The sequence below is a fragment of the Netta rufina genome, assembly GCF_964035555.1.
Source record: "Netta rufina genome assembly, chromosome: 2".
NCBI lineage: Eukaryota > Metazoa > Chordata > Aves > Anseriformes > Anatidae > Netta > Netta rufina.
The window spans coordinates 66,074,335-66,086,466 of NC_140124.1; the positions used below are offsets into that span (position 1 = coordinate 66,074,335).

General features: G+C 42.0%; 1 protein-coding gene across 1 annotated transcript in view; it reads right to left on the bottom strand.

Moving 5' to 3' along the window:
• Positions 1–2,284: 2,284 nt before the first annotated feature.
• The window catches only part of STAC (SH3 and cysteine rich domain), a gene marked incomplete at both ends in the record, with an annotated part of 83,628 nt that continues 73,780 nt past the window's right edge, over positions 2,285–12,132 (bottom strand). The window contains one exon of the mRNA XM_084281540.1: positions 2,285–2,383. Coding sequence (XP_084137666.1) covers positions 2,285–2,383 — 99 coding nt within the window. The remainder of the gene's footprint in view (positions 2,384–12,132) is intronic.

Sequence of the window (12,132 nt, forward strand, 5' to 3'; positions counted from 1 at the left end):
AAATAGGGACTCACAGTATGATGCAATCATGTAAACAATAGCACATATGTATAAGTTAATACAGATTTCCTTTGCCTACTTTATAGGCCTGATCAAAAATAGCAGATATTTCAATTCTAACAAATACTTGATTTTTTTCTTTGAACTAGTGAATATATATATATATGTATATATAAAATCTTATAAAGCAGAGTGGATTAACATGTCTCTACTGCTTTTCTCTTGATCTTTAAGGCTTATCAGAATCCTCTGTTCTCCCACTGAGTTTACTGGTACTTTGGAAAATGAGCTGAGCAAACATTCATTGTTTGCACTGAAGAAAAGCCATTTATAAATTGCTGATATTCTCACGGATGATACGAAATCAGATACTTTTGATCAGCCAGAAGGACATGAATTATCGGAGTAGACCATTTGCACTACAAAAGACAAAGTTTCAACAGTAAACAGCCCTGTAACTTCTTCCTCTGCAATTAAGTGACATGTAAGAGCTGCAAAATGTGTCTCTGAGTGGCTGCAGCTTGATCTACCATGTGAGCTTCTGGTCATGTGTAGCATTGCACTGGATTTCTTAAGGCTTTGCATAAGATCAGCTGTCCAACTAGGGCAATCCAACTATGAGACATGAGCTGTGCAACACAGATTCAAACTGGAAGCAGACTGACAGCATCTTTTTAGAAACTGTGTCAACTTTGCAAAAAGGCTTTTACAAACCTGGCAGCATCTGGATTTCTTTCTGCAGTATTGGCATTTAGGGCATTCATTAGGGGCCAATTACAGTAGTGTTAAAGACTGGCATTCAGTATCAAACTGGTCAAATAAGGCATGAATTCAGCAGGGAGCTTTGGGATTGGATTTAATGTCTATGTCATAATACATGCTAGGCAGTTTAAATGTATTTGGTGCAATTACATACAATTAAATTAGGTTCCCTGTCTTGAAAGATCATAAGGCCCCTGATCTACAACAGGATTGGCACCGGCTGACCTGTGTAATTTGGTCAAGATCCATGGATCCCATGGGCTGCCCTCTGGGTACCAAAATGTTCATATGCCCAAAACATATTTGACGGTGGAGGCTTATGCAGCAGACCAGATCTGGCTGCACTGTCTCACTGAGACTGAAAGGATTTATGGGAGGCTTCCGGTGGTTTAGGCCAAAGTGGAATTTATGTTAGTGTATTTACTGCTGAATCCACAAAACTTCTTTTTTAGCAAATGAAAAAGATGGCCTTGATAGGTAAAGAAAATGCTAAGACACTCTGTGCCTTTCTGTCATGAATTTTGCATTTTGGTAATTACAGACTTCACTTCTATGTGCAGTCTGTCCTTTCCTACCATTTTCGGTCTTCCAGGGGGTCAGTTAGCTGTCTGATTTTTTACAAATAAGATTAATATATAAAATATTTTAAATGCAATAAACACAGAAAAATATAAAACATTTCAAGTCTGTGTCTCTCTCCCAGCATTTTTTTCCCATTTTCTGTCTTACCAGATAAAGGTTCAGGAAACATGGAGAGACACTTCCAAGCAGGCTTCTGAATTGGATGACCGGCTATTTTTGTGACCTATGAGAGCAGCCGTCACACCTGATGCAGGCTGAGAGATTTTGTTTGTATACAGAGAAAACAAAGGATACACAAGGGTTGCTACTGTTTTGTGTGGTAAGATGGCACAGAAAGAGAAAGCTGCCGAACTCCAGGGCACAGTGCATTTCTTGGTCTGACGTTAACATGGTGACTCCAAACTGCTTTGTTATGAGACTAAAAATCAGGATTAAATGCTTAAACTGATCGGTTGATTCTGGGGACAAAACTGTAGAACCACAGCCACACTTCACTACAAGCATTGGACTGAAGTATGAGGACAGTTTGAATGGTATTTTTCCCCCTCCCCCCAAAAAGGTAAGCTGCCCAACAGTTACTTATGACACAAGAACAGGACACAAGTTTAGTTGTTCAGAGCAGCTGTCTGTCTCCATCAGGGTTGTAACAGCCATCTTGCACTAGAAATCAGAAATCCTTTTCTTACCGTATTCCTGTTAGTTTCCAAGGACCTAATTTTCCTGCTGTTTTCTGACTATATTTTCTTCCAATCATTCCACTTTTCTTATTTCTTAGTGTTGCTGTGGCAGTCTAAATGTCTTTTTCTTCTTGTAGTTGCAGTTTTCTCACAATTTCCCTGAACATCTGCAAGACAGCCCATCTGGGTTGACACAGTGTGAGATGAGGCAGACAGGCAATTGCCAACAAAGAGTTCCTGCTGCAGCAAGTGGGCTGTTGAAATCAGATGTTTTCTAAGATGTCTATGGGGACAAAACCTTTCTTCTTCCCACTGTATACTTTGATAAAGCCGTCGTGTTCCTTTTCCGAAGTCACGCAAATCTGAATGCAAAGAAGGTATAAAACCAAAAAACTCTTTGCCATGATCAAGAGACAAATTATTACATGCTATTTAGCAGGTGGGTTAGACACTCTGCTAGTTACTTCTGTAATCATATGAATCTTTTGTTTAATTCTCACTGCTTTGACAAGAAACCTGAACTCATGTATTCAGAGCATTACCATTCCCCCTGCCTCCCTGAAGTGCCACATATGCATGAGAGACATCAAAATCATTAACAACCTTGTAGCAGATCAAAGATTTTGAAGCTTGAATTATGACTTCAACCTACTCTTAACTATCATGATTTACTTGTCTATATATGAGAAGCGTGGGTAATTCAGACCACAGGCTACCTGGCTCCTTCAACAGTTGGTGTTGAAAATAATCATGATGCCAAGGTGAGTCACACATAGTAGCAGATCTGAATGCTGGCATATTCTCTTTGGCATGTTTAAAGAGCCCAGGCACTTCTCAGATGGGCAGTGGGTTATGTTATTTACTCGGCTCTCTCACCAACAGGTGTCTGTGTCTGTTTTGAATACCAAAGTACGTGATATGAATACAGCTCTGCAAGTGTGTTTGTACAACACATGCTCCTAAAGGAGGCAATTACAGTAGAAACCATATGGTCTTTACAATAGTACAAATATGACATCAAGGTAAAGGTTTGCGTTTCCTAAAGACCTTTGTGAACTCGTACTTCCATTTCAGTGCATATCCTGGGGCATGTTTGATAACATTTGAGCTATGTGAAAGCAGAGGGACTTAAGAATGAGCACACGAGCATCGAGGCACATGGAATTAAGAATTGTTTTCAAACTTCTGTTCCAAAGAAGTATGTATTTCCTATTAATCAATTATGGTTAAAAAGAGACAGAAAACTGATTTTGCTATTGAAACCAACTCACTGATTTCTCATTATTGCCAGGTCTTTTAAGCATTATGTCTGGACTAACAATCACAAATGCTCTGTCTGATAGCTATTTACAGTGTTTAATTATAATAATTCAGAGACTATGAAATGAACAAAAATGGCTCTAAAATGTTCCTGGCTAAATTAATTTCAGCATGACTGTTACAGATTGCATGGTGATACTTAAATACTACATCTGAATTCTGGGCTGGATTGTCCTCCTTTTGTCACACATATAAAATTTACTAGCAATACTAATGCTGCCAGTGAAAAATGAGAGGTCTTAAGATGGAGCTGAAGTTGCCTCATATTTGCCACCTCCAGTATTTGGAAATGGTCAGGTGCATTTCTGTAGCTATAAACATGGGTTTGGAAAGCAAATGTACTCTTTTAATATTCTTACTTAAGCTACCTATGTAATTCTAACTGAATTGCATCCTTGGGGCAGAATTACTGGTCTGTATCTCTGAGAAAGGCTGTGAAAACTTCAATGACAACAGAAGAAGCCTACAAAACAAAACACCAGACTATAAGAATGACTGAGCACAGCAGAGAATCCAAAAAACACTTTGGTTGAAAGAGATAAAGTAAGATATATTCAGAAATAACTGGGATCTAGTATTATAAAGTTACTTCCCATTCTTTCACCCATTTTTTTCTGTTTCTGAGAAAGAAAGAAAGAAACAAAAAACACACAAAGAAAACAAAACAAACAATTGCTTAGATCCTGACTGTTGGCTGAACTTGTCAACATCTACCCTCAGGATTTTTTTATCCATCAGTCAGCCCTGAGCAGATGGGGGACACAAGCAATCAGGAAACAATCCTTCAAGCTGCCCAGTCATTTATAATTTCCTGTTCTTCTAAGTCCTGTGCTTTGAATTTGAGCTCAAGTGGCATATTCTCTTTGTCACTTTGAATTCACTCTAGTTTTCTGCAGCTGTCTTTTGCTTATCTTCTCTCTCCCATCTATTTAACCTGTATGTCAGCCACAGGCTGGTTCTGATGATCTAGTAATTTGGTTATGAGGACAGCACAATTTTGAGGGCTGTTCTGGAGCCTGTAGCTTTCCATTTCTGATGGCTCCCTACCACACAGCAGGATCCGTCAGTGAACAACACATGCTGCATTCTGTCTTCTGGCACCTCATTCATGTGTGCCTCTTCAGCACAGGTTATCTCTTCTGTCAGCACTCTGAAATCTATGCCTTCTTGCCAGCCCATGATCTCTTCCAGGATTCCTTGGTGGTTAGGTTTTTCCATTCGAGCCCACTGTGTAATTAATGCTATCCACTTACTCCACATAGTGTCAGTCACATGGTGTGTAGTGGGAATTTTCCTTTGAATATCCAATGTAACGCAGGTAGCTGTGGTGCCAAGAGGAGCTGCACTTCTGTACCCACAACTTCTGAAGCAGCTTCAACACCCTCATGTGCCATTAGTATATCTTTTTCAGTTGGGGCGTAACTGGCTTCCGATCCTCAATAGCCCTGGCTCCAGAAACCCAGAGTCAACCTTGAGTTTTTTCCAGGGTTTTCTGCCAGAGGCTCCAGATGAGGCCATGCTCCTCAGCTGCAGTGTAAAGTATGTTTTGCACAGCTGGTCTGGTATGGACAGGCCCAAGGGCTACTGCACAAGCTATTTCTTGTTTGATTTGTTCAAAGGCCTGTTGTTGCTTGGGGCCCCACTCGAAATAGTTTCTCTTCTGAGTCACTCAATATAGAGGACTCGCAAGGTGACTATAACCTGGAACATGCATTCTCCAGAATCCCATTAGGCCTAGGAAAGCTTGTGTTTCTTTTTTGCTAGTTGGCAGAGACATTACTGTTATTTTGTTGATCACATCCACCAGAATATGGCAACGTCCATCCTGCCATTTTACCCCCAAGAACTGGATTTCCTGTGCAGGTCTCTTGACCTTACTCTGTTTAATGGCAAAACCAGCTTTCAGGAGAATTTGTTTTACTTTCTTCCTTTTCTCAAAAAATTCTTCTGCTGTGTTGCCCCACACGAGGATGTCATCAATGTATTGCAGGTGTTCAGGAGCTCCCCCTTGTTCCAGTGCAGACTGGATCAGTCCATGGCAAATGGTAGGGCTGTTTCCACCCCTGGGGCCCTTGATTCCAGGTGTATTGGATGCCTCTCCAAGTGAAAGCAAACTGCGGCCTGCATGCTGCTGCCAAAGGGATGGAGAAAAATGCATTAGCAATATCAATTGTGGTGTACCACTTGGCTGCCTTTGACTCTAGTTTGTACTGAAGTTCTAGATGTCCAGCACTGCAGCACTCAGCAGTGGCATGACTTTGTTCAGGCTGCAATAGTCCACCGTTAGCCTCCACTCTCCATTAGACTTTTGCACTGGCCATATAGGACTACTAAAGGGTGAGTCTTTCTGATCACTCCTTGGCTCTCCAGTCAATGAACCAACTCATAGATGGGGAACAGGGAGTCTCGGTTGGTGTGATGTTGCTATTGGTGCACTGTTGTGGTAGCAATTGGTACCTGTTGTTCTTCAACCTTCAGCAATCTTACAACAGAAGGGTCTTCTGAAAGGCTAGGCGGGGTAGACAGCTGCCGAATCTTCTCTGTGCTCAAAGCAGCTACGCCAAAATCCCACTGGTACCCTTTTGGATCCTTGAAGTACCTTCTCTTGAGGTAGTCTATGACAAAGATGCATGGAGCCAGTCACAATGGGATACTTTTGCCACTCATTCCCAGTTAGACTCACTTCAGCTTCCAATACAGTTAGTTGTTGGGATCCCCCTGTCACTCCAGAGATACAGATGAGGTCTGTCCCTTGGTAGCCTGATTAAGCTACCAAGGTAGCATTAAGGTACATTGTGTGCCAGTGTCCACTAGAGCTTTGTATTCTTGTGATTCCATTGTGCCAGGCCATCAGATCCACACAGACCAGTAAGTCCAGTTATCCCTCTCCTCTAGCTGGCCAGAGGCAGGGCCGCTCTAGTCCTGGTTGGAGTGTCTGCCACTTAATTGTTGCAAATGAGAAGCAGAGGGGCCTTCATCAGGGTCAAGAATAACATCAGCCCTTCTACTGCCTCTGGAGAACTGCCCAACAGAAACTGGAGCAGCGTTTTTCTCAGGAGACCCTCTTCTTGCTGCTGTATTTCCTTGCAGCTCACATACTCGAGCAGCTAGGGTTGAAGTAGGTTCACCATCCCACTTCCTCACATCTTCCCCGTGGTCACGCAGATAAAACCAGAAGGTACCATGTGGTGTGTGTCTTGGGTACTGTCGTGGTTTAACCCGACCGGCAGCTAAACACCACGCAGCCGTTCGCTCACCCTCCCCCCTCCCTCTCTGGGACGGGGGAGAGAAATGGAAAGTGAAGCCCGTGAGTTGAGATAAAGACAGTTTAATAAGACAGGAAAAAAAAATAACAAAAATAATAATAACAATAATAATAATGATGATACAATGGGGATAATACGAAAGTAATAATAGTATGTACAAACAAGTGATGCACAATGCAATTGCTCACCACCCGCTGACCGATGCCCAGCCTAACCCCGAGCAGTCCGGCCCCCTCCCCCCGGCTAGCCACCCCTATATATAGTTTAGCATGATGTCAGATGGTATGGAATACCCCTTTGGCTAGTTTGGGTCACCTGTCCTGGGTCTGTCCCCTCCCAGCTCTTACTGCACCCCCCAGCCTGCCCGTTGGCAGGACAGAGCAAAGGCTGAGATGTCCTTGGCTTAGTATAAGCACTGCTCTGCAACAATTAAAGCATCGGGGTGTTATCAGCACTCTTCTCATTTTAAGCCAAAACACAGCATTCCACCAGCTACTAGGAAGAAAATTAATTCTGTGCTAACTGAAACCAGGACAGGTACTCTCTTCCTCAAGCAGGAAAATACTGATTCTTAGTGGCTGAAATATCACTTTGTCTGGATGAGGAGGGATATGCTCATTCTACGAGATGGTCAAGCCTTTGGGAGAGTTTCTCTACAGCTGAGACACAGGCCCATAGCAGAGCAGAGAGATTGTCCTCATATTTTTGAAGCTGGCAAGACAGAGTATACACTGTTGGTCCCACCCCCTCCTCCCAATTAAATACTGCCAGTGTACTGGTATGTGATGATGGTGCACTCCGCACCAATTTATGCCACATGGATGTTGTGCCCTGGACTTCATCGGGATCTTGAGATATCTGGGCATTGTCCAAATCACTATAAACCATCTCCAGCACAGCTAATTCCTGCAGATGCTGGAGACCTTTATCCATAGTGGTCCACTTGCCTATCTGATATACAATATCTTTCTTATGGGGATACCTTTCTTTCACAGCTGCCAGGAGCTGCCTCCAGAGGCTGAAAACCTGTGTCCCTCTCCCAATTCCTTTGTCAATTACCATTTCTCTAGAGAGGGATCCCGGCTGCTTGTCTTCATTGCTGTCTAATTGTTGGCTATTGGCCCCAGTGTCCCAGCGTTGAAGCAGCCAGGTGAGGATGTGTTCACCTGGGCGTCAACCATAATCCTTTCGTATTTCTTGCAACTCACTCAGGGATAGGGATTGGATGGTTTCTATTTCCTTTATGATTTCCATCTCTTCTTCCTGCTGTTTTTGCGATGGTTCTGCTTTAGAGGTGCCTGCCTTTTCCCCTTCTCCCTCTGTCTTCGAGAGGCTTCTTCCCTTACTAAATGAGCTGACTTCCGTTTCCACTGTTTTGACTTGACTGTGGGGTGACTGATACCGTAGTTGGTTGGTCCTCTGGGTCAGCCACAGCACATGTTATCTAGTCATCAGACACAGAGACTTCCTCCCTCTCTTCAAGGTGCTGGATGATGTTAAACAGTGTTTGATAGGAGTAAGCCAGGACCCAGCACAATGCTGCAAGCTGTCATTCTCCAGCATTATCAGTGTCAGGACATACAACTCTCAAACATTGTATCAGGTTTTTAGGATTTGTTCAGGGGTGAAGTTTAAAATTATTGGAAGAGACACCCGTGACAGGTACCTGCCTATATCCTCCCACACACCTTGCCACCTGCCACAAGACTGTTTCAGGACAAATTCCAGGGTAAGCTTTCTAAACAATCGATTAATCTTAGAGAGAAGAGGAAACCTATTATTCAGAATTAGAAATAGCAATATATGGGTTACACATGGATATTCAAAATATTCAAAAACTGTTGTAATTAGCCCACTGTGAAAGAAGGAGAAGGTACCATTCCTGATATTATTCATAAACTGACTTCCAGATGAGGAAAGGAAGGCCATGTAATTCTGAATATTCTCTAAAAGATGGTTTCCATGAGACTCAAATGATAACAGTGCAGAGCCTGAATGCCAGATTAAACTCAAGGCCAGTGCTTGGCAGCACAGCGATTAAAAAAAAAAAAAAAAAAAAAAAAAAGAACACAGATTGTAGCACACTCTCAGATTGGATATAGAGGAGAAAGGAGAACATGACATGGATTACATTACACATGAATAAACAAGCAAATATTAACAGGACACTGAACATGGTGACTAGCAAGTAAGTGTGTTAGTTGTAAGAGTTTTAATCAATTCTATTGTTATCTCAACCCTTTGTGCCCCACGTTGGGTGCCAAAAAGGACTGTGGTGGTTTTACCATGCTAGGCAGCTGAACTCCACCACAACTGTTCTCTCACCCCCCCTCCTTAGAAGAAGAGGGAAGAAGTAAAGGAAAGAACAACTCATGGGTTGAGATAAGGATAATTTAATTAAAGGGAAAAAAATGATTAAGGAAAGATTATTATTAATTAAACAATTTAACTAAAGGGAAAAAAAAAGGAAAGGGGAAAAGGGAAAAACAAAACAAAACAAGTAATGCCTGTGTGCATGTGCAGAGGAAAGGAATTATTCCCTACTTCCCACAAATGAGCAATGCTTGACCATGTCCTTGAAATAGGGCCTCAATGCATGTAGCCGGTGTTTAGGAGGACAGACGTTTTCGCAATGAGAGCCCATCCCTCCCCTCTTCTTCCTTTTTCCACCTTTTTATTGCTGAGTATGACATCACATGGTATGGAATATCCCTTTGGTTGGTTTAGGTCAGCTGCCCTGGTGATGTTCCTTTCTCACTTTTTTGCCCACCCCGAGAAGGGTTAGAGAGGTCCTAATTCTGTGCCAGCACTGCTCAGCAGTAGACACAACACTGGTGTGATACCACTGCTGTTCTAGCTACAAGTGCAGAGCACAGCACTGTATGGGCTGTTGCAGGGAGAATTAGTATCCCAGCCAGACCCAGTACACCAGGTCAAGAGGTCTTCTGTTTGTCTCTAAGAATGACAGGGACACCGTGAATTTCTACATCTGCTGCTGTCTGTGCACTGAAGTCCTTGTCTAAATGAGCTCTGTGGATGGAAATGATAAGTAATTCGGGTTTCATGCCCATTTTTGCACAGTGCAAATGATAATGACAGGTTTTATATCGGCAGTTTCACTAGCTTTTGGACCAAGAACACCAGCATGTTTTACATATGGCACTTATTTAGGGTTTTAAAGTTGGTGTGGATGCATAATGGGTTGTGCTCGGGTTGTAGGTCCTTGCAGAATTTGTGTGCCACTCAATGTCTCTGAACGAATGTCCCTGTTGAGAAAGACTGGCATCAGTGCAAATCAAAGAGGTGGAAAAAAGGACCCTTTTTCCTTCAAGCCTAGCTCTCAAGAGCAGCATCTGTTGCAGGGGAGCACAAGAATAACTGCAGCTTCACTTTCTGAGCTGGGTTTGTGTCAGCAGTGCAGCTGATTTTCAAAGGCAGCTGAGTCATGCTTTTAGAAATTCAGTTCCTTTTAAAGTACTTCAGGATGTACAGTGTGGGTACCTAAAATAATTCCCAGGCACTGAAAAACCAGATACCAACAAAGCACCCTGACTAATCAGAAGACCTGAGCCTGTTGGATCCCCTAAGCTGCAATCCTGCCCTGTTGAGCCCAGCCTCAAGGTTGGGAGCCTGTGCCTGAATGTGTCCATTCCCAGGCTCTCCTCAGGTGGCTGGATCAGACGTACACATAGCTGCTTATATACATGTACCTAAAAGTTATGTTTTTTGAAATATGGGTGACCGGGTGTTGGGGGATGCCTCAGGGACAGCAAGGCTGACAGCTCTGGTTTAGAGGCTATGGCCATCACAGCAGCAGAGGACTGTTTGCAGTCACTGCAGAACCTGGCTGGGAGATGCTTTCTGCAGTGGGGCTAGTTTACCTCAGTAATATTTAAAAACCACATTCATTGCAAAAAGTTGCACTGATCTTTACGTAAACTCACAGTCCACATTTGGATAAGGCAGTTTCTGACTGGCAATCTTGTTACAAATGTTGTGGTTTGGGGTTATTTTTGTTGCACAAGAGCACTTGTGCAATGTAAGATCAATTGAGTTATTTAATCGCAAAGATCTAATCCCTAAAGTGGTTTATATTTGTGAGCCTGTAAACATCAGAAGAGATGCCAATGAAGGGTGTGAGTAGTTTTTGTTTGTTTTGTTTTTGTTTTAAAGAGTTTATTTCCTTTATTTAAATAGGATGTTAGAAGAGGAGTGAAAACAGACATTTAGACAATAGACTATTATGACTTCTTTAAAAATAGGGATGATCAAAAATCTTAGAGGCATTTTAAAAGAGATGCTCTTCCAAACCCTGATGATACATTAGATAAAACTTTTCAAAATGGTGACTTTTTTTTTTTTTTTTTTTTTTTTTTTTTTTTTTTGTTTTTGGTGAAAAGAGGTGAAAACAGAGCCTGTAGGTATGCAAAGACACATTTGTATAATATGAGGATTCAGGTAGACTAGAGCAAAAGTTACAGGCTGGGGAAAATTTTATATATCCAAGTGAAGCTGCAATCACAGCTGGAAACTATGTAGACAGTATTGTGTATGGGACAGCTTAAAAACATTAAAACAAACAAACAAACAAAAAACATAAAATGGCCAGTTTTGTTTTCCCTGTTAAGAATCCTACTTTATTGACTTTATTGATATCAGGGGCTAAGTCTGCCTCTCTCTTGAAGATTTGTGATTGAGCCCAGTGGTGCCCAGTCACCTTCTGAATTGGTTTCAGGAACCACAAGTCTGTCACTGAACCCTAAACTCCAAGATGCTGGTGTCTCTGAAGCAGTACACTTCTTATTCCCCAGGCCGAGTTCCATATTCCATAATGAAACTTTCAAGGAATCCTTTGTGAAGACTAAACCATGCATATTGCACAAGATGTGCAAATGTGCTGTTTTGTTTTTCCCTTAGTGCTGCTCTCCTTGAGTATTGGCTTTGCCAGAAAGGTCCACATGAAGCCGAAACCCAACATGTCCTTCACAGGACATGAAAATACCAAATGATTCCAGAGGAAGCCTCACCCACTGTGTTTCAAACTTTGAAAATGGCTCTGCTTGCCTGAAATGGCTTTTCTTAGGTATTGTTGATGTGCTTATATTCCTTGGTGTAAAGAATACCCATCATTTTTTGAATCATGCTTTATAAGTATAGACTCTCAATCTGAGAATATTCATGTAAAGTACAGAGGAGATAGAGAACTGCAGTATAAACTATGGATGTTATCAAGTGATATACTGAAAATTCATATTACTGTCACTGAATGTTTTTTCCTGTTGGTATATCTTCCCTGCCTTCATTGTATGTATGGCCCTGGCCCCTCTAAAAGCCCTGCAGAATTTTCCCCAGTGAATTAACACAGTAAAATGAAGGTGATCTGTCATAAGAATAGGAATACAGGAATTTATTAGATGAGTTAATGAGTTTTTCTAGCTAAAGTGAGACTTGACAGGAATTGGTAGCAATGAATGATCTCTCCTTCTTGCTAATTTGAAACAAGCCAGTGCTTTGCACATAGTACA